The 24,000-nt window shown below is 38.5% G+C and overlaps 1 protein-coding gene across 8 annotated transcripts in view; it reads right to left on the reverse strand.

Moving 5' to 3' along the window:
• LOC143041178 (high affinity cGMP-specific 3',5'-cyclic phosphodiesterase 9A-like) overlaps positions 1-24,000 on the reverse strand; it is a 467,704-nt gene that overhangs the window by 136 nt on the left and 443,568 nt on the right. For all 8 annotated transcript variants that reach the window (XM_076213009.1, XM_076213007.1, XM_076213006.1 and 5 more), the window contains 9 exons: positions 23,574-23,706; positions 21,483-21,584; positions 20,276-20,411; positions 16,548-16,670; positions 13,287-13,399; positions 12,678-12,828; positions 8,340-8,429; positions 4,519-4,680; positions 1-1,977 (listed from right to left, as the gene is read on the reverse strand). The exon at positions 1-1,977 is cut by the window's left edge and continues 136 nt beyond it. In XM_076213009.1, the coding sequence (XP_076069124.1) occupies positions 514-1,977; positions 4,519-4,680; positions 8,340-8,429; positions 12,678-12,828; positions 13,287-13,399; positions 16,548-16,670; positions 20,276-20,411; positions 21,483-21,584; positions 23,574-23,706 (2,474 nt within the window). In that variant the 3' untranslated portion in view covers positions 1-513. The remainder of the gene's footprint in view (positions 1,978-4,518; positions 4,681-8,339; positions 8,430-12,677; positions 12,829-13,286; positions 13,400-16,547; positions 16,671-20,275; positions 20,412-21,482; positions 21,585-23,573; positions 23,707-24,000) is intronic.

Genomic DNA, 24,000 nt, shown 5'->3' on the forward strand with positions numbered 1-24,000 from the left:
TGTTAACATTATCTTATTGTACATACGTCTATTCATAAATATAGTTTTGCTCAGAACTTGATATTATTTTCATTCAGCAACTCCTACAAACATACAAAACATAATTTATTTTTCATTATAAATATAATATATTTTGAAGGTATCTCCAGTTTGTATTGAAGAAAAATACTGTCATTAGGTAGGTGGTGGTCCTTGGGAGAGCACTTCATGCGTTCATTAAATCTTTGGCCTGTTGCTCCACCAACTTCGGTGCAAGAGCACTTTCTCCCGTACAAAATATGGTAGTCGGGTTTTCCCTATATTTTTGTTTTATAGTCAGAAGAACTTTCTTCCATTTGCGATATCTCCACCTGGAAGACTCAAAAAATACTAAAATTCTGTTGGACATAGGGTACACGTGATACGGTGAGAGGTTATCGCGATGACCACTACAACAGTTTATCACAATGTACATAACTATGAGTCGTGGATGATTAAACAAGGCGTGCAGTTAAATACACATTTCCTGACATATCAGGAAGGTTTCTCGGTTTTCTCTTTGCCACCAGCACGACCCTGGTCGAGGTCGTTCTTCTCCAGTTCGTCTTTGCCCGGACACCTTCTCCTGAAAGAAAACGACTTAAATATAAGCGATCGGGTCAAGTCGTGGCGTTTTTTATTATACCTCGGTGACTCTTGCAGGACGAGGGGAACTTGATCCACGGATTTGTTGCCGCCGCTACTTTTGGACGCTCCAAAACTCGCCAGAAGAGACTGCCTTTGATCTTTTTCCTGAGATATTAAAGCTGAAACGTTCCTGTCCCTCTTCTGGCCAGTGGATAAGGATGAGGATTCAAGAAGGTCATGGCACGAGTGTTCAGGAGTGTCGTTACATGTCTGACAGGCGGCTCTGAAATCCTTCCTAGCGCGGTAGTTCTTCCGTGGAAGCATATCTAGGGAAAGGCTGTACTTTTTGTGCTGCAGGATTGAGTTGGGACTTTGAACGCACTTTTCCGAAAGCGTAGGGGACGGATGAGGGTCCGCGCGGACAATATTTCGCATCTTGGGGTCTAGGATTTCATAGGAGGTAGAACTTTTCAAGTCTGCTGGGGAGATAAAGTCTCCTCCGGAATCGATAGATTTATATTTGTTATCTACGTCAGTTAAACGTTTAGAAACAAGCACCTGGTCACTGTTTTTGGTTTCTGCACTGCCGAAACACATTTTGGGTCTCGTTATGAGAAATGTTCTGTGGGATCTTCCTTTACCAGGCTCGCTCTTACTTCGGCTCCTCCTCAAAACACTGTGGATACCACTCCCTTGCTTGCCTTTAGCGTTGGGTTTGACCTCGCCCGTGCCCCCAGAGGTGGACCCGTTGGAATTGTGCTCCTTTTCGATGGCGGAGGAGCTCGTCATTGCGAGGCGCTCCGAGAAAAATCGAAAACGGGAAAAGATCGAAGTTTCCTTTTGGCTTTTCACCGAGGGAGGCGGAGTTGTGTCATTCTCGTGCTCGAGCTCGCTTTCTTTGTGGGTGTTCAATCGTTCCTCGAGAGCTTTTGGTGACACTGTTCGCTCATAACTACTCCGCCTTTCACTGCTGCTCCGGCGCGAGAGAGGCTTGTGAACATCAGTCGAAATCTTGAATTTCGACGTTCTTTCGCTGACGTCCACCTCGGTCTCCGTTACACTGCCGTCCAGATCGGTCTCGCTCTCGGCATTCATGATAGACCTCTGGTGAAACGAAGCCCTCGAGGACGCCCGAGATCGAATGCTGTTCGAACTCTCCGTCTTCTGGACGGGCTTGCGGGAAATGTCGATTGAAGACTGGCGGCTACACTTCTTGTCCATCGAATTGGATATGATTTCGTCTTTCTTCTGTTCCTTAATGTTTATGTCCTCGACGGCTGCTACTGCAGGTGTGTCAGAGGGCTTCTTTGAAGCTTCGTTTAGACGACGATAGTGCTCAAGGGCTTCCCGTACTGGTTGAATGATGAGATCCTGTAAAAAAAAAGAAAGAAAAAAACTAGGTCAAACATTCCGTTATTCAAATACTAATTAGATGTTTTAGTCGCCTCATTGATGAACAGTAAGCTTTACTTAAAGATATTGCTCCCTTGTAATTGCAAGAGAACTCATAGCATTGCAGTAGACATATCTTTAACATATTAATTGTAGTACTACACCAGGCGTGATCGCTCCACTTCAGTATTCTTCCCTTCTCATCTTCCAAAGACTCACACTCTTTAGAAGTACTTTTTTAATGCAACAGAATATATTTGCACGATTATCTATTTAATTATTCATTGTCATTATTATCATTACTGTTATTAATATCACCATTATTATTATTACAATAATTAATAATAATAGCGACGATGAATGAGTGACGGCGCAGAGCGACGGCGGAGCACCCTAGACTAGACCCCCACTGATCAGCGCATGCGCTGAATAGGTTGGGGTGAAGTGTTGAGATTCTACAATTGATCCACTGGCCTTAAGCATAGAAATCCACCTTACAGCACTTTGACATCTAATTAGCTGCTGATATACTCGTAAGTTATTGAAAAGTCTGAAAAAAGTGTGGCTGTTATGCAATGTAGCATACCGGCGTTTCTATCCTCATGAAGAACATCACGGTTGGAGAACTTGTTTGAATAACTTCCATGATGATAACTTTAACAAAGGAAAGTCACATTCTTGAGGTGAGACAATTATAACATGCCACAGTAAGAAGAATCTTTTTATAAAACTACAAGCCGCGGGCTTCGCCGGGGGCTTGGCTGCACAAACAGCGGCCTACGACCGCAGCGCTCCGCGCTCTAATACTACGATAGGGATCCCGTGCTGGGGATCCCGTGTTGGGGTTCCGCCCCGAGGCCGAACCCAAGGGACATTTTTTCCTGGTCAGTTCAAGGGAACATGGCAACCACTGAGGGTTTGCGACCACTGAGGACTTACGACCACTGAGGACTTGCGACCACTGATGACTTGCGACCACTGAAGACTTGCGACCACTGAGGACTTGCGACCTTTGAGGACTTGCGACCTTTGAGGATTTCCGACCTTTGAGGACTTGTTACCTTGGAGGACTTGTTACCTTGGAGTACTTGTTACCTAAGGGGACTTCTTACCTTGGAGGACTTGTTACCTTAGAGGACTTATTACCTTGGAGGACTTATTACCTTGGGGGACTTATTACCTTGGAGGACTTATTATACAACCTCGTAGGACTTGCAACTTCAGAGGACTTGCACCCTCGTAGGACTTACGACCTCGGAGGCGCTTGCAGCCTCGAAGGGCTTACAACTTTGGAGGGCTTGCACCCTCGGAGGACTTGCACCCTCGGGGGACTGGCACCCTCGGAGGACTTGCACCCTCGGAGAACTTACAGTCTCGAAAGGTTTACTGTTTCGGAGAACTTACGACCTCGGAGGACTTACAGACATGTACCATTTTTAAAATGTGTCGCCTTTGAAATGGTTTAATTTTTATTATTAGTATATATTTCTTTTCCAAACTCACCATTTTTGGCGCATTTCACTTACTGCAAAGTATCTACATTTAATACAATGTCTTCATTTGATTCCTTCTTCCCTAAAGAACCTAATATTACAAATTAATCGACAAAAGTAATTATAAAGATACCAAGTATCAAGTTGATATAATATTAATCATCAAAATTCGCAAACACAATAGCAAATGTACTCGTACTTCCAACCTCCATTTGAATAACGACAATATGGCTTCCGTTGCAGACATCTAGCTGTCCCCTGTAACAACATATCGCACAGGGTGATGATCTACACATGTGCGAAATAGGCTTACAGGGAGGTGTCCGCACATTGCCACGACGACTGAGCACTCGAAGGGTTTTAACAAAATCGACGAAAGCACCCTGGACCGCAGAGACTTATCTCCAATGTTCTTACTAACAGTTCGTAAAAAAAGAAGGAAAGAAGATGAAAAAAAAAGTTTCCCTAAAAGCCTGAAAAATCTTGAGAAGACGAGGTTAATTAAGGGTCCGCAAGAGGGAGAAGGAAATAATTAGAAAAGAAAAGAGAAAAATCTGCTTTCATTCCTTCAAATCGAGAAGTTTTCCAAGAACCACAGACAGAAGCAGGAAGACAAAACTACTGAAAGTAGGAGGAAAATGAATGTTCGAATATTGATCTTTTCTTAAACTCGAAGATATTCCCCAAAAGAACCTCAAGATAAAAAAAAAAAAAAAAAAAAAAAAGATTAGTGCTCTTACCTCAAGTTCATGAAGAACAATCAAGAACCTCCAAGAATGTTATAAGACCAAAATCCATGGCCGGCCTAGCCTTTAGTTAGCAAACCAAGCAGTTGGAGCTTCGGAGGATTCCCTTAACAACGACTTATCTTCATGGCGGACATAACATGGAATCGCGCTCATGCAACCAGGCCCAAGAATTATTTCCTGATTAGCCTCCATACCCCGAGGGAGGCCGACACTACTAATCCCAACAAAGGCGCATAATGAGAGAGAGAAAAAAACCCTCAAGAATCAATACTCCTCACCTCCAGTTCGTGAAGAACTTCCCCAAGAGCCTCGAAGAGCGGAAGGAGAACGAATCCGATGAAGGCGCACTGCGACGAGGGCTTCGTCACCTTTTCGCGGTCCATGAAGGGCGTTACTGGAAGACCCTCAAGCTTTTCGAGGTCGCTCTGGTTGAAGAACTCCTGAAGGATGAGGATCAACAAAATTAGGTGATTTAACAGCATACTGGGTTTATCTAGGAATAGTATTTTCATATAGAAGTAACAGATATAAAAGGAAACGGTATCACAGTTATATGAAAAAAGGGGAATAGATAGATTGAAAATTGAAGATGATGGAAGTATATATGCATATATACATGCACATATGCATATATACCGTTTGTTAGTGTAGCGATAAGTGTCGAGGGTACTACAGACACCGAGACAAGCCCACACTCATGACTCGAAAAGTATCACATTACTGCTAGCCGCCACTGTTCTTTGAGCTAATACCGGAGGGCTTTAGAGCTCTTAGCTTTAAACCTGTCAATGAGTCTATCGTGGGGTCCAGGACCAAGGTGAATCACATACATGAGTAACATATACATATACGCAGGGCTCATCACTGTGAAACAAAGTATGTAAAAATACCACCGGAGAAAAGAAACTTAGAGACAGTAAGTACTATCGTATAATTAAACCCTCAGACAAAATACGTCTGAGGATGTAATTATACAAAAGTACTTACTGTCTTCAAATTTCTATCCTCCTGTTGTAATTTTGCATATACATGTACTAAAACATATACATATATATGCTAATAAGAAAATTTGTTAACTTGTTGTCAGTTATGCAAGAGTGACCGTAGGAGAAGAAAACTAAACGGAGCAGAGCGCTTTCGTATATAATATAGTATATAATATTCGTAATACACGAAAGCGCTCTGCTTAGTTTATTTTTCTTTCCCAGTGGTCACTCTTGCATACATTTATATATACATGTTCATATACATACACATATGAAAGTAAATGCCTTGGGGGAATAAAATAGGGGACGAACGAGCTCCGGATGTTAGAAGGAGTGTAAACAAAAGGTGCGCAGATCACACGGAGGAGGTCGAACAGGTGAGCAGAGGTATTAAAAGTAGAAATATAGATAACAACAGCTCAATGGAAAGAGTAGATAATTACTTCTATGGATTTCATGAGGGAGGAGATGACAACCTCCTTCGACAAGTAAATCTAGAAGAGAAACCAACAAAAATGAACGAAGCATGGGAGGTTAGGTTTAGCCAATTAGCACTGGTTACTCAAAGAGTTGATAAACTGGAAGAACTAAAGAAGGAGAATCCAACCCTAACTAAAGAAATAGAAGAATTAAAAAGACAGTTAAGAGAAGTAAAGGATGAGAATGAGGAATTAAAGAAGAATAACAAAGAGAATAAAGAGTCCATAGCAAAAGAGGTAAGTGGGTGGAGAAAAGTCCAAGAGAATAACAAAATTGAATTTAGAGATATAGTGAAACAACAGATGAAAGAACAAACTAAGGACACAGTTATTAAAGTGATGAGAGAGAAGGAGAATATGATAAGAGACTTAGCAGATAAAAAGAAATGTATAATCATATTAGGAATGGAAGAGAAGCATAATGCAAATAGGACCACAAGAGTAAAGGAGGAGAAGAAAAAGTAAACAGGGTATCAAAATAGTTCAAGATGATCAAGAAATAGGGAAAGAAATTGAAGAAATATATAGTTTAGGGAAATACAATATAGACAAGACCAGACCAATTAAGGTTAAATTCAGTTCACAAACGACAACAGAGAATATCTTATCAAAAACAGGGAAACTGGCAAAGAATGACCAGTATAAACAGGTATGGATAAAAAGAGAGATGAATAAAGAGGAAAGAGAGGAAGAGAAAACAAAAAGAATAGAAGCTAAGGAAAAAAAAAAACGAGAACAGAACAGTCAGACAAAGAGAAATTCTATTGGAGAGTAGCAGATATGAAAGTGAGGAAATGGTTTATAGCAGAGAAAAACGGGAGGAAAAAAAAACAGGATTGAGGTAACAGAAAATTGAAAGTGTCTTACACAAATATAGATGGCTTAATAACAGGCTTGAATGAACTGAATGATTACCTGAGGGAAAAAGAACCTGACATAATGGGAATTGTGGAGACAAAATTGAAAGGTCCATTACCACCCAAAAGTGTAGGACATGGTGTATATAATTATTGGATTAGAAACAGAGAAATAAAACAAGGGGGTGGGGTTATGTTCCTGACTAAGAAGGATATAAATGTGAGGAATGTTACATACGGAAAGAATAGAGTAGAGATGATTATGATGGAAATAGAGGACAGGGACAAGAAGAGCAGGAAGTTTGTGGTAAATTATGTGCCTCCTAAAACGGCTTCGTGGGAAGAGAGAGAACACAAGAATATGTTAGAAGACACAAGGATAACACTAAATAAGATAATGGAAGATGGAGGAAGAATAGTTATAATGGGTGACTTTAATTGTAAAGAAATCTGCTGGGAAGAGATGACAGCGAAAGGGGGAGAGGACCTCTGGGGAAATGTATTACTTGATATGATTATAGAACGAACAATGACGCAATGGATACAAGAGAATACTAGGTATAGAAATGAGGAAGAACTATCGAGACTGGACCTAATAATCACATCAGACCCTGAAATAGTGAACAAGATTGAATGTAAGGCACCAATAAGTAAAAGTGGCCACATATTAGATGAACTGGAGCTAGATGAGGAAAAATATATGGAAAAAAGAAACAATATAGAAATGGGTGATTGATGTATGGATTCTTTTTTATAAAACAAGATAATTCTTTAAAAAAGCAGACTAGGAAAGGATACACAAGGAGGAAACAACAGTAGAAGAAAAATGGAAAATTTTGACAAAAATTTATAAAGAAGGAGTGGAAAAATATGTTCCAAGACAAAAACAAGAAAAAGGATATGTAAAGTGTTGGTACAACAAAAGATGTAGTGAGTGAAAAGACAAAAGTGATAAAGCTTGTATAAAATGGAAGATAGACAAAAGACCTGAAAAATGGAAAATATATACTTGTTATAGAAATAAATATGTACAAGTGCGCAGAGAAGAAAAGAGAAAATGCGAAAAAGATGTCATAGAAAATGTAAAGATCAACCAAATCTATTCTATAGATTTGTAAACAACAAAGTGAAAAACAAACAAGAATTAGAGAAACTACGACAAGGAGTTGAATACACAGAGGAAATGGAAATGGCAGAAATTATGAACAAGAGAGAACATACAACTTAGAAATGTCGAGTGGGAGGAGAAAGCCCCCCCTATGGAAGAGATAGAAGTAACAAGGAAAGAAATAATGAATCACTTGAGTAATCTCGATGTCAGAAAATCGCATGGACCAGATGAAATGGCAAATTGGATTTACACATACATGCATGCCTATACAAGGACGCAAGATGTCATGATTCATAATACATTGGATATATTCTCAAATGAAGGCATTTTCCTTTTCAATTGTTTTCAACTAAGTACAATGAGCTTAAATAAAATGTGCTAAAACTTGTCACCATCTTGTCACATTTTTTACAATAAATATATATTGTGGCTCGAGACTAATAATGAGAAAAAAAAAGAAACAGGCAACTCATATTGAAAAAACATTAAAACACCGGGTTTCCTAAACTCTTTGTCTAATCCAAACCTCCATGAATCTTTGTGTAGACGGGGCCAATACCCTGATGGTAGTTGCTGCAGTTGACACTTGGTCGAAACAGCTATTCCAATTTAAATTCTAGCAAGGGTACAGTTGAAGAAAAGTTCCTTACAGAGGCATACACGCACCTGCAAGAGACACTCGAGCCAGGGCTCTGCGATGTCCAATGGTCTCGCCTCGTTGCTGATGTCCGCCACTTTGATTAGAACCATCCCGAGCTGCGGGACGAGATCAGGAGGCACTGTTGAGTGAATCCGTGCAACATTGCCAAAGAATCAATGAAGCCCCATTTTTTCATAGTTTGCCCCCATGACAAAAACGGGGGTAGTATGTATATATATATGCTGGTACATTGTGACAAGTTAATTGAAGGTGGAAAAAGAAGTCACGGGTCTAGTTCCGAGATCCTGAGTTTATTCCTGACCGGTCAGGAATAAAATCAGGAACTCGGAACTAGACCCGTGACTTCTTTTTCCACCTTCAATCATATATGTATATGTATATATATATATATATATATATACATATATATATATATATATATATATATATATATACACGCGCACACACACATACACACACACACTCATACACACACACACACACACACACACACACACACACACACATACAATCTCTCTTGATAGCGTAATGATTTTAGTCAGGGACACTTTGTCACGTCCGAGCTGAGTTCGAGTCCTCGGCTCGACCACGTTTCAATATCCAATATGAACCTCCACCGAGCTTCTCAGTCTCGAGTGCGATGGCACGGAATTAAAAGTGAATTGTGGTTGAAAAGATGTTACACACACACACACACACACACACACACACACACACACACACACACACACACACACACACACACACACACACACACACACACACACACACACACACACACACACACACACATCTATCAATAAATTAATAATAATAAGCAGACAAATAATAACAAACAAATAAGCAAATAATATGAAACAAATGGAAGTTATTACAGCATCTTGCTTAGGTGTTTATCTAAACGAATCTTAAAACTTCGAACTGAACTATATTGCACTGCCTCTGCAGGAAGTTTATTCCATTCATTAACTATACGGTTGGCAAAGTTGTTTCTACCCACTTCCAAATTAAATCTATTTCCTGACAGTTTGAGACCATTATTTCTTGTCGGATTCTCATCCAGTGTAATTTTTTTTTGTCAATTTTGATGTTGTTAATTCCATTCTCTTGGAACATCTCCGGATATGATGTTTTTTTTTTTAATAATTTTCAATGGAACAACAATCTCATTTTTCATTTCCTTTAAGATTCTTGGATGCCAAACGTCAGGCCCCATTGTTTTTATCAATTTTGTGTTTCTCTATGCACCTTTGATTTTTTTTCTTTTGTTACATCTACCATAGTGAGTAAATTCACTCAAGATTTTTCACAGGTTTCAGTTTGTATGTCACTCTGAGGTGTTTCGTTCACAAATACTGAGCTAAAATAGTTGTTTAAAATATCACACATTCCTTCGTTTGAATACTCAAGTTGACCGTCAGCAGATAATAGTGGGCCAATATGATTCCTAATAACCTTTTTATCTCTAATGTAACTATAGAATTCTTTGGGATTCTCTTTGTATTTATCAGCGATATTCATTTCGTATTGTCGTTTTCTTTTTCTATTGTCTTTTTAAATCTCTGTATTATCACTTGTTTTTCTTACAAGCCTGTCTCTTTTTAGCAATACTTTTTTCAGTTTCTTTGTCAAGCCATTTTGGACGAGCCTGATTTGGGGGGCATCTGTCTTTAAACGGGATGTAAGTATGAATCATCTTAGTAAGCGTATTTTGAAACATTTCCCACATCTGATCTACAGGTCTTTCGTTTAATTTTGCCTTCCAATCTGTAAGCTGAAGCTCCTGACGTAGTCCTATGAACTGAGCTTTACTAAAATCGGGTATTTTAGATACACAAGTATCTATTCTATTTTTTTTAGCAGTTTGAATTTAAGTTGTGATCGCTATTTGCAATAATTTCACCAACTTCTACGTCGGTTATCATGCTTTCACGGCTAGTGATCAATAGATCGGGTAAATTTCCATATCTTGTGGGGTCTTTTACATGCTGAACTAAGTAATTGTCACCGAGAAAATTTATCAAGCGTCCACCTATATGGTCATGTTCAAGGGTCATCCAATCAAGGTCAGTAAAATTGAAATCACCTATTATCAATAAGTCCCGGTTGCAGAAACTAGACAGTTCTTGAAACAAGTTTGTCGTCTGCTAAAGATAATGTTTTTGACCTCTTTATTACACCTACATTAATTTTTTTTCCATTTGCTTGGGTTAATTCTACCCACAAACATATGCATCCTGTTTTACTTTCTCTAAAAAACAGGTATGAACATTGCTTTTAACGTACAACAGAACACCCTTACCCTTCTTGTGGTTTGTATCCTGATGAAAGTGTTTAAATCCCGCAATACTAAATTCAGCTTCAAACTCTTTACCATTTAACCATGTCTCGGTTATTCCTATCATATCGAGATTTTCGCTTTTGACATATGCTTGGATTTCTTGGAATTTATTCCTAATACTATGAGCATTAAAGTACATGGAATTAAGAAACTCGTGATTATTTCTTTTTGACACGTTTTGTATTTCAACATCATGCCTTACATAATAATTTCGTTCTTTATTGACACCTTGCTCTATATTGACATTTAGTTCTTCGTTGACATTCAATGCCTCATGGACATTTGCACCATCACGGACATTCTGCCCGGCATCCACTGACATTATATCCTACCATGATATTTTGTTCTCCACTATCATTGCATACCATCGTGATATTTTGTCCTCCACTATCATTATATCCCATCTTGATATTTTGTCCTCCACTATTATTACATCCCATTGTGATATTTTGTCCTTTGACATTACATCCTAATGTAATGTTTCGTCCTCTACCGACATTGTACCCTAATATGATATTTTGTCTTACAATGACATATTGCTGTACATTATTGCTATACACTGCTCTGTTTTCCCCAATAAACTCTATTTCGATTTTTGTATGGGTTAGTTTTGATATTTGGAATCAGTTTTGTGGCTCGCCGTTGTACTTTTTCCAATCTGTCAATGTCTTTAAGGGAGCCTAGTGGGCGATCACTCGAAAAATTCTGGTACACGAACGAATTTTAGGTAAACATTTCAAAAGAATCACTATGATAGTGTTAACTCTTTGACCAAACATTACAGCTCAATTCAGTTTCTTTTTTTTATACAGAATAAAACAGATAATTTATTGGCAACCTCTGGCAACCCCATTGCATAAAAAACATTCTGTATATTGAAATAAAGAGAGAAGCGCATTAACACAGCTGCATCCAGTTCACTGCCAAGCATTAAAACAATGACAACATTGAGTAAGCCTGGCCATAGAAACAAGATGACCTGGATGCAATTATCAAACAGAAGAAATAGAATACATCTTACACTGCCCCACCCACCCTAGCCTTACCTAGACAACGTGATCTTTCTTCCTTGAGTGACTTACGGACCAACCCGGTGACTATTACGGGCTACCTGGGAGCCGTGGGCCCCCTGTAAGAGAGACCTAGGGCTACATATTGATTGGTTGATTTTGCCTACATTTATGTCACTAGAATATTAACTATCGATTCTCGTAAGCTCTCTACTGTTTGTTCGAGTTGACTGAGATTCGTAATGATTTTATTTCTGTCACGTTTATTATCCCTTTCTAGTTTACCTTAATATCTATTTGGTACTCCAAATGAATTCTACTTGCATTGGCCCCATTTATTACAAAGTCACAGCAAATATGTCATTATTTTATTTGACTCAGTAGAACCTTTCTTGATATTTACCACTTTCATCTTTTTTTCAGTCTTCTGATCTTTCTTCTCATACAGGATGAGGCTTCCTGCTTGAAATTGGATTGCTCTAAACGTTGGTTTGGATCTTGATTTTCATAAATTATTTTCATTTGTAAGTTTACTCTTTGTTTTCTTTGTAGGAGAGAAAGAATTTGCCACTTCTCAATATGTTTAAAAATTTCTTGTCATCAATATCATATCACAGTAATGAGATATTCTCATCAACTTTCTTAACAGGTACTATCTACCATTCCTCAGCGATATTTTAAGTTAATATTGACCATTCAATATAACATTTTAAAAGAATAAACATCATGAACTTTCTAAACACTGAGCGTTCTCAGCACGACTACAGTACATCTGAGTATATTCACAAAATGAAAATATAGACCAACACTTTCCATCAGTCCGCGAGTTTGTGTCGAGGCCCACATGAATCAACTTCTTACTGTCGTGCAAAAGAGAGAGAGAGAGAAAAAAAGAAAAGAAAAAAAAAACTTCCACCTCTGCCCTACTGTCCCAAACCTCATTAACCTCATCTCACATCCCTCCCCTTCTTCTCTATTGATGCTGTACTGACCAGGTTCGTGTGGGCTTTGTTGTCAAAGTCGAAGTTGGGGGAGATGTCTTTGAACTCCTGCAGGATCTCATTATGCCTCGCCATGTCCGTGGCTAAGATGGAGCGGATCATGCCTTCGCGGATCTTGCGGTAGTCCTCCTGGCTCAGGTTTCTGCCTCAGTCGACAAAAAGGAAAACAAACCGGTCATTCAGTGCAAAAGTAATTACGCTAAACTCAAGGATTGCTGACATCCAAGAGTCCATTTATTGTCTATTACAATAAAAATTGCGCCTTTAAAATATATTTTCTGGCAACAATAGGTATTTTCTTTATCTTAGGGGAAACCTTAGCCAGTATAGGTTTAAAATTGTAGAGAATAATTTTTCCACGTTTGCTAGAGTAAATACTTATTTCTCCCAGAGTAAAGCGAGATGGTTACCTCTTACTAATTTGATACAAAACGAAAAAAATATTTGATAAAGAGAATAAGTTCCAGTTTCCAATAGGCCTATGCAGTCAAACCTGGAAAAATATCATGCAAATGTTATAATGTCAATACAGTGAAATCGTATATAAAGAGATAAATATATAAATTATGAACACTCACACATACAATACATATAACAAACCTGAAAATATTGCAGTCGTGATTTTCTAGAATGGTGAAGGCGATGGAGCAATGGTGGTTCTCTAGTGGCGATATGTCGTTGTATCTTAACGCCAATTCCGTTTTAGCGTTGATCTGGCAATACATAGGAAAATTTACAAATTATTCGTTTGCTTATTCTTGCCTATTTCTGATGAGCATTAATACAAAATATTATCAGATTTTACTGTGCGTCATTTCTTGTGTTATCAATACTTAGTTTGGAATGCCACTGTGCAGACCTTACAATTACAAGGAATGTGTGTAATGCAGTCAGTTTCACTTGAAGGCACCATATCCTGGTGTTTATGTGTGAGGGATGGCACACACTCGATTGAATTGATTTGTGTAAACAATGTAGTTGCCCATCCCCGAGATGTCGCGCCAATGCATTTTGAGGAATGCTGCGACAGGAAATACCAAAAATCTTGTTTCCTAACGATTCCAAACATCGATCTGCAATATATATATATACATATATATGTATATATATATATATGTATATATATATATATATACTATATATATACTGTATGTATATAAATATACATATATATGCGGAAAAACCACCAAGGAAAAACATAAACTGATGACCAAGCGCTTTCGTCTATTCAGACATCCTCAGGGTACATAGAAATGAAAAAAGAATACAAGAATATATATATTACATCTTCAGTGCAAAAAGTACATTGTAATAGAAATGCATAGATTATATATACATGGAAAAAGGAACAAGGACAGTTTGAATAAGGGTAGCGGACAATTACCCCCTGGAAGGCGGAAGATCAATGTCAGTACACTAATGATGGTGGGGCGACATCAGGTCATAGTCGCAATGGTCAATGTGTCCACTAAAGATGGTAGGGCGACATTAGGTCACAGTCGCAGGGTTATATTTTACCTAATATTATTTTGCTTATTTCTTGACATAAAATTATCAAGTTTATATAAGCCCTTGTGTAGGTTGGTATTTTGATCACTGGTGGTATGGATCAAACTACACTCTATTAAGTTTCTTGCTATTATGTTGTTGGTATAATAGATTGCTTGGGCATTACCCCAATCAACTGGATGATTATCTAATTCAATATGCTTGAATATTCCACTAGAATTATTGCCATCCCTAACATTTTTCTTGTGTTGTTCAATTCTAATGTTTAAGGGTTTGGCAGTTTGACCTATGTAATATTGATTACACATTTTGCCAAGAATTTCATAAGTGCATCCTTTTTTAATTTCAATACTGTTGTTGATGAGCTTATGTTTTACTGTACTATCATTTTTAAAAACTACCTTTACGTTAAATCTTTTTAATAATTCTGTGACACTTAAATTTTTTTCTTGAAATGGCAAAATTAAAACATTATGATAACTAAAAGGTGATTTAGGCTGAGGAGTTAAAAATTATTTCCTTGCAAAATTGTAAGCAATATTAAGGAATTGCTTAGGGTATTTTAATTCTAGCCCAATGTTAAAAACATTTCTGATTTCGTCATCAATAAATTCAGGACTACAAATACGAAAAGCTCTTAGAAACATTGAAGAAAAAACTGAACGTTTAATACTATTTGGATGAGAATAATAATAATGGATATATGAGCTTACATTGGTTGGTTTACGATATACTTTAAATCTAAGGCTATTGTCATGACGTAGGATAGTGCAATCTAAGAAAGGTAAGGTACAATATTTCTCAATTTCTAAAGTAAATTTAATAGAATTAACAAGGGTATTTAATTTAGTTAAAAAATCATGGACATTTTTATCCTCTGGCCAAAGACATAAAATGTCATCAATATATCTAGGCCAAGGGATGTTAGGGGGGAAGATTTTGTGTAATATTCTAGTTTCGAAAAATTCCATGTATAAATTACTTAAAACTGGGGATAAAGGGTTTCCCATACTCATGCCGAATTTTTGGGAATAGAAATTACCATTGAATTGAAACTTACAATCTTTAACACATACCTTAATTAGTTCAATCAATGTAGATGATGGCAATGGAAGAACATGTTTATTAAGTTCATCTTGAAGGTAAAATAATAAATCTTATATGGGAACTTTCGTGAATAAACTAACTATATCAAAACTAACCAATGTAAACTTATAATTTGGTATATCATGGAGTTTGTCTATTAAATCAGAAGTGTTTGTAACATGAGAAGAAGAAATTGTACCTACTAAAGGGCTAAGGATAGTAACTAGTGTGTAAGTATTGATTTATCAAATGATAACAATACTTATATTTATGAGTCTTAATGAGACCATACATATGTGGCAAAGGGGAACTAATTGAAATGAATTTCTGTAAGAGGTCTCTATTCTCATGAAGTACTTCTTTTAACTTCTTATTACAATTACTATTCAATGCTTCTGTAGGATTTTTGTTAAGAAGTGTGTAAGTATTGATTTATTAGATTATAACAATGGTTACACACTTCTTAACAAAAATCCTACAGAAGCATTTAATAGTAATTATAATAAGAAGTTAAAAGAACTACTTCATGATAATAGAGACCTCTTACAGAAATTCATTTCAATTAGTCCTCCTTTGCAACATATGTATGGTCTCATTAAGACTCATAAATGTACAACCCCGCTAGACCTATTGTTTCCTCAATTGGTTGTGCTTCTTACAAGCTTTCCAAATGGCTAGCCCTTTACACACACACACACACACACACACACACACACACACACACACACACACACACACACACACACACACACACACACACACACACACACACACATATATATATATATATATATATTCAACCACAATGCACTTTAATTGTAAGCCATCAACATCGGGAGACCCGATGGAGGTCAACATGCAGAAATTGAAACGCAGTACGACCAAGGACTCGAACCCTGGCTAGCGCATGGCAAGTGCTAGGGACTTAACCGATTGCTCCATCAAGAGAGAATATATATATATATATATATATATATAAATATATATATACATATGTATATACATATATATCTATATCTATATGTCTATATCTATATATGTATGTATATGTATATATATATATATATATATATATATATATATATATATGTATAGATGTATATATATATATGTATATATATGTATATATATGCATATGTATATATATGTATAGATGTGTATATATATATGTATATATATGTGTATATATGTATATATATATATATATATATATATTTAAAATACAATTACCCTGATACTTCTTCAGCATCCATCGTAATGCATTACCTGGTAAATGTTGTTGAATCCTGGATGGTCTAGGTCATGGCAGACACACGAAGTCAGGAGAATGAGAACCTCAAGATCACCAAGTCGTCTTAGGAGATCACACTTCCACGTCATACCATACATCTAAGATAACAGGATTTGGGCATCAGAATAAACAATAATAATTCAAATTTCAAATTCCAAGCACTTGATGATATACAGGTTAGATATACAAATATTTATTCCTATTGGCGATAAATTTCATGTAACGTAATGAATGGAGCCCAAATTGGTCCATCAGACTTGCCAAAGAATTAGACACTACGGCATCATATATGTTTCCTATGAACACTTTGGTTCAAATTACATGGTTTTTACAAGCGAGGAGGGATGAGAAGATGACCCTATGATATATGGTGATTTTACTACGAAGTACTTAAGCACTACAACTTCGTTCCCATTTCTGATGAATTGCTTGGTTTCCACTTCCTGGATCAAGTGGTAGCTGACACGCGGGAAAACGTAGTAAGAGGAGGTAATTAAGTATTTTGTACTAAAGGTTTCTGTGGACAAAAACTCTTCTGCAAAGTAAAGAGTAAAATTTAGAATCTATTTGTTCAACGTGCACATGGTTGGGGTGTATCGGAGGTAAATGCGAGGGTGATGGGCAGAGGATTGGAGATGGTTATGGAGAGAGAAGGGAAGCGAGAGGTGAGCCAGTTGTTGTTTGCTGATGACATTGCGCTTGTGGCTGGGTCAGTCAGAGTAAGGCCTAAGGCAGTTAGTGACGGTTTGGAAAAGTATGTGATAGGAGGCAGTTGAAAGTGAAGTGAGTAAAAGCAGTGTTGTTAAGTGTACAAGGTGGCAGTAATTTGGAGGTAAGTCTTAAAGGAGAGAGGTTAGATGAAGTGGATAGTTTATAGTGTTTAGGGTCACATGTAGGGAATAGAAGAATTGGCGTGGAGGCAATTCATAGAGTGAGGGGAGGAAATAAATGTACTGGGGGAATGGAAAGTGTCGTGAGAAATAGGTGATGCCAAGGGAAGAATATATGAAGAGGTGATTGTGCCTACGACACTATATGGGGCGGAGAATTGGAATTTAAGGGAAGGAGAAAGGAAAAATCTAGATGTACTTGAGATAAAGTGTTTAAGAAGTGTGGTGTGGGTTGAGAGGACGAATAAGGTGAGAAATGAGGAGGTGAGGAGGAGAGCAGAAGTGGAAAGGGAACTCGCAGATAGGGTTGATGAAATAGTATTGGGATGTTTTGGACACATCGGAAGAATGAGTGAGGAAAGACTTGCAAAAAGAGTGTGGAACGCAGATGTGCATGGAGTGCACTTGAGGGGAGACCGATAATGAGATGGATGGATGGGGTAAAGGGGACTTTGAGAAAGAAAGCAAGTGTCTGCTGCGCAGAGAAGGGATATGACAAAGGTGTAGTTGTGAGTGGAGAATAGTTGTGAATAAACTATAATTTGTTGCGGCCACAAGAGATTTTGCCTCGTCGTGAAGGGATGAAGAGAGAGGGTCGCTGTGTGGATGAAGCAGCTGGGTAGTAGGCGGGAGCTAGGATCCTTAGAAATGTCACTATTCCTATCTATATACCCAGGACACTTCCCCCTTTATTCGGGAAGTAGCCAAGTCAAAAGACACCAACCCTCACTCATTTCATTCCCACCCATTCCACTCCCACCCAACACCCTTGCTACCCTTTCATCTTAATTCCTCGTGGATGAAGGGTCATCTCTGTCTCCTGCCCGTTGGCCGGGTCAGAGGCAATGCAGCAAGACACAGCACATCCACAACAAGGCCGCTTCATTTAATCGGCGACCCCTTCTCCGTCCTATCTTCGGGCTGCGTCAGAATATCATTCGCACACAATCCTTCCTTACTCCCCCCATACCCCGCCCCCTTCCTTGCATCGCAATGTCATCTATGCACAGTCATTCTCCATTCATCCCTATCTCCTGCCTTCTCCCTTCCTTGATCAACAGACATTCTCCTTTTGCTCAACGCCCCTTTCATCCCATCCATCCATTTCATCTTTGGTCGTCCCTTCAAGTTCATTCTATCCACCTCTGTCTACCCCACCTCTTTTAATAATCATTCTTCACTCATTGTTTTTCATGTGTCTAAACCATCTTAATACTCTTTCATCAGCCCTATCTACCATCTCCTTTCCAACCCCATTCTCCTCCTCACCTCCTCACTTCTCACTCTATCCAATCTTGTAATTCCTACCATACTTCTCAGCCATTTCATCTCAAGCACATTTAAACTTTTCGTCTCTCCCTCTCGTAAATTCCAAGTCTTCGCCCCGTGCAGTGTCGTCGGCACACTCACCCCTTCATATAATCTCCTCTTTGCACCCAGTTGTCTACTTCTCATGGCACTTTTTAATTCCCCAAGACATTTACTTGCTTCTTTCAATCTACAATTTAACTCCGACCCCGGTTTCCTGCTATATGCAACCCCAAATACCCAAAGCTATTCACTTCCTCTCGTTTCTATCCTGTAAGACTTAATTCCTACTCGCTACCATCCTCTCTCCTTGTACATGTCATCCCCTTATTTTTCTCCACATTTACCTTCAACTTTCTCCTATCGCATACCTTCCCAGTCTCCGTCACTAGCTCCATTAATCCCTCCTCTGACCCTTCCACCAGCACAGTGTCGACAGCAAACAACAACTGGCTCACCTCCCGCTTTTCTCCATTTTTTTTTTCAAACACTTCCAGTCCTCTAGCCATTACCAGAACTCTTCTGGATACCACAACACAGTCTACTAATGTTTTGTCAATCACCCTTCCATCCAACATCCTCTCCCATGTGTACTTATGCTTGATTCTTTTTAAGGACTGTTAGCTATCATCAACTCTCTTTCTAAACACATCTCCATCATTAATTCTCCACTATGATTATTACTTGGCATTCCAAACTTCCCCAACCACTCCATCTACTGGTTCATTCCATACTCTAGGAGTGATCTCTCCCAATACCATTGCATTGACATTCCTTCCAAAATTCTCTAAGCACCCATTGAAATATATCCAAAAGCCTCCCTTTCTCCTATATTTTCCTCACTACCAGGCCCATATACGCTTACAAAGACCCACATCTCCCACCCCATTTCCTCTTCCATCCACACCTCACTGGTACTGTCCTAGATTCAAGAGTGCAAGGCTTAGGGTTCGAATCCTATAGGGAGAATCACTTATTCAAACTGTCGAAACGAGTACATGAATCTCATTTAGTAACGTAAAAATTAGTATTACTTGATCAATATATAGCTTATTTTCTAAGATTTCAGGTTAAGTGCTAGCTATAGGACCTTCCGTGCCTTGTGGTGCTTACCCTTTTACTCTGACTGTTACCATGGTGTTTGATTAAGCTGTGTAATATCCCTTCGATAAGGACAGAGCTCCTGTTCTGTTTATCATGGCTGCCACCTGGCTATTTGCTCAAGATCAGTTTTTTTTTTCAATCTGTTTACTCATAGATCTACTTTATCAAAATTCTCTTTCTGGAGCTTCCGTACTTTACAGCAAATAAATAAAATCTTCTGGTATCGGCCAAACAGTGCTTGTCTTTTTACGGTTGACACCATCGAAAACCTGTGTAGATACTAACCGATTATAGATGCTCCTCTAAATTTACTAGACGGAACCCCAAGTTGAGAATCACTCCAGGAGGACTAGCCATCTAAGTGACCCTCTCTATGTTGAGAATTACTCCTCTAGACTTACCATCTGAGTAACACAGAAGGCATGCTGGAAGTTATGGAAAGGGACTTGGTTGTAGTGATGGTAGACGGTGCACAGGAAGTTGCGGAGGACTTCAGTCTCAATACTGAACTTGGTCATGAAACCAAGTTCCAGATACCTGCAAATCAGCAAAAAAGTGTATTAACACCTTGGTGACTTTTTTAGGGGACATCCACCTTGCTGGAACTGCCTGTATGGCAGTTAGGACAAACTAAGTCCTGCTTAATCTGTGAGTGTATAACGGTCTAATGAAACATGATATTCTTCCAGTTTTTTTTTGTTAAACGAATATCCATTTTTAAGGGGTAAACTCTTCTTGTTAAAGTTGTGAGTAAGTATACACATATCTCATTAGCAAAGATAGGGTCAGAGTTTTTGGAAGTTTTGGCTGCAGACTTCGAATCACTTCGTAGTGAGGTGAGACCGCAGGGATTTCAGGTCTTTTGAATCACGAACAAGGTCCATGTGTGTATTTGGGGGATTATTGGATGATTTATGCATGTGGGGAGGACACTGAGGCATTGATAAAATGGCAGTATAGTATATGACACTGGCGGGTCATGTCAGGAAGTTATTTGGAGGAATGGCATGATCCATGGTTTTATGGACTCGGTCAACTAGCGTATATGGCAGAGAAAATGTACAGGACAGTAACAAGAGTGAGAGGGGGGGGGCAGCATAACGGAGGGACAATCGCAGTATAATAAAGTATCATAATTTCTCTGTGGATAGATATTTCCTCTACCACAGACAAAAATGATGTGTGGCTGTGGTCCATAGGGGGCCCCATATAGACCCTAAAGTATCAGCTGCCTGATACATAGCAGGTTTTAACGGCACAATAATATGCAGCCAATACCGCAGACGGTAATTTTGAAAAAAAAAAAAAAAAAAAAAAAATACCGAAACAGTGGTCAGTTTGTAAAATGATCTTCAATATTAGGGCATTTTGCGAAAGAATCACAGTTTTTGGTCATTTTACAGAATGTCCAAGGATTACAAATGTTTGAATATTTTATTCAAGTGAGAGGAAACCCGAAGCCAACAAGCGACATTTTCTCTTCGGTGTAACTCTCGTCTGAATATAATTGCGCTATATTTGACTGGAATAAAATCTGCAAGCGCATCATAGGAACGAAGAGATTAATTTCGCTATTAATGTTTGAAAGAGAAAAAAACAACAACTTACATATGTTGCAGAAGAAGAAGTATCTCCCCATCATCCCATTGCCAGTTATTAAATGATGGGAGTCGAAGGCATTGCTTTACGTCTTCATTGACCACAGAATCCCTGAAAAAAAAACATACATAGGGAAATATCTTGTTATTACATTTTTTTTTTCTTTTTTTTTAACCAACATACCCTCTAACGAAGATCTCAGTCGGCTGAAACACATCGGCGGAAAAGTCAGTCCTTGCAGATAGACCTATAAACCAGCAAACCGCGATACTTTCCCCAAGGATCTACAATCATCGAAGTACGTCGTCCCCAGAAAATACGCCAGATCGCTGCCGCTCACTCCGCCGTACTCAGTTCCCTTTGAAGTGGTTCAACGAAAGGAAAAGGCCTGAGAATCAAGGGCGCAGATGACTGGGTGTCGACGGATTTCCTCAAGCCAGCATATCTCCAAGACGACGATAACCCTCTCCCCCCATGGTCCCAGTTCAGTTATCAAAGGCAGACCGCCCACTTGCTCAGCCAAGTCGACACCATTTTTGAGGCAGGAGTATTGTGAAGTGTCTGCCGTCTACATGAGGTTAAGGTCATTCAGTTGCGGTGTACACGAGCGTGTTGGTGACAGCACGAGGTCAGGTCAGGTCGGGTCAGGAAGCATGTCGACTGAACGGAGGTGAGTAGGTAAGAGACCGCGGCCTATCAACCTATCCTCATACGCCGCTCCTGATTGGCTCACGCCTCGGACGTGATTGGCTCAGTCATGCACCGCTTGAGTCAGTAGATTTGTATAAGTATCCTGTACTTTGGCTAATAAAGCATTCTGGATCCAACCGTTGTCTTTACAACACCTTCTCGGTAGCCAGCTCGCTAATGTGATGAAGAATATGAATACAGTTGGAACGAATTTAGATTTTTTTCAACTGCCGGGTTATTGTGTATACATGTTTCTGACAATCTACCAATTACAGCAACGCTATATCAAGCCGGGGGAAGTTGCTGTGATACTAAAGCAGAATCTTATACGAAATTGTTTGCATTGTCTGTGAAATGGCAAATGGACTTCAATATCTCAAATTGCAGTGTGTTAAACGTATTAATTACACAACCCAGCCAACAATTATAGCTTAGATAACGCCATATTAAAGAAAACAGAATGCGAAAAGGACTTGGGAGTGTTAGTGATTCCCGAACTGAAACACATGAAAACATGAATAGTGCCAGGAACAGGATTAACGCTTCTTCAAGAATTTTAAAACAAATTTAAAACGAAAGTGCAGAGGTAACCATTAAACATTATATGGCGACAGTTAGTTCCATTCTTGAATATACGGAACAGTTTTGGTATCCGTTCTATAGAATGAATATCGATTCACTGAAATCATTACAATGGAGAATGACCAAAATGATGCAAGGGTTTAGCAATTTACCATGCGAAGACAGGCCTAGACACCTTAACTTACACTCTCTGGAAAGACAAAAAGTGCGGGGTGATCTAATAGAGGTATTCAAATGTATCAAGGGGTTTAACGGGGGTAATGCAAGTAAGGTCATCATATCAAAACAACATAATAGGACTCGTAGTAATGGATTTAGATTGAACAAGTTTAAGTTTATGAGGGAGACACACAAGAACTGGTTTAGTTAAAGAATGGAATAGACTCTGTAACTATGTAATAAGCGCTGAAACTATTGATCGTTTTATGAGGATATTAAATAGCTTTATGGATAGGGTTGTCAGGTGGTGATAGATATGGAACTGCCTAATGTAGACCTATTGGTCTCTTCCACTCTTCCAATGTAACGTTCTTATGATCTTAATTGCAGTCACTTATATCAACATAGAAACATTCATCAAAATCTTTATGGGAATTTCTATAGTTGCGGAGATGAGAGGGAGATATTGTATGGGAGTGGGAGCTTCACTTGGCTGGCTATCTCATCATAAAGGGAACGAGGCCTTTGGTGTATAAATAGATTTATAGCAAATATTTTACAGGTGCTAAAATAACATATGTATATATTTTTCAACGAATTAGGTGATTCCCTAGACTTGATGATATTACGGAAGAAGATTGTTCAGTACCACAAAGAAGGGGAGCTCACCAGATGGATTTGAACTTGATTACGACTTCCTTGACTTCACCGTCTACTTTTCGTCTGTATTCTACGTTTTTCCAGCATGGGTGCGTTTCAGGTAATCTTCCTCTAGGCTCTGTCACTCCGGCTTTATAGAATCCTGAAAATACAGAAAGTTGTCGTCACAAAAATAAACGACACACAAATTTTCAAAATACTGTAATATTTAGCAACAAGCATAAATCGTAATCGTAAAAGTAATCATCATAGATTTATCACTTTAACAAGAAGTAGAACAATTCTAGAAGAGAGCTGTAGTATATAGCAGCAAATATAATTGCAAAATGGTCTTTGCAAAGGCTTCATAATTCCTGCAAATACACAACTTTTTAGCATAGAAATACAAATAACCTTACAAGAAGATTTTACCATTTAGTAGTAAACATTTGTATCT

This window comes from Oratosquilla oratoria, chromosome 30 (assembly GCF_046742065.1).
Source record: "Oratosquilla oratoria isolate Oo_2021 chromosome 30, ASM4674206v1, whole genome shotgun sequence".
Lineage (NCBI taxonomy): Eukaryota > Metazoa > Arthropoda > Malacostraca > Stomatopoda > Squillidae > Oratosquilla > Oratosquilla oratoria.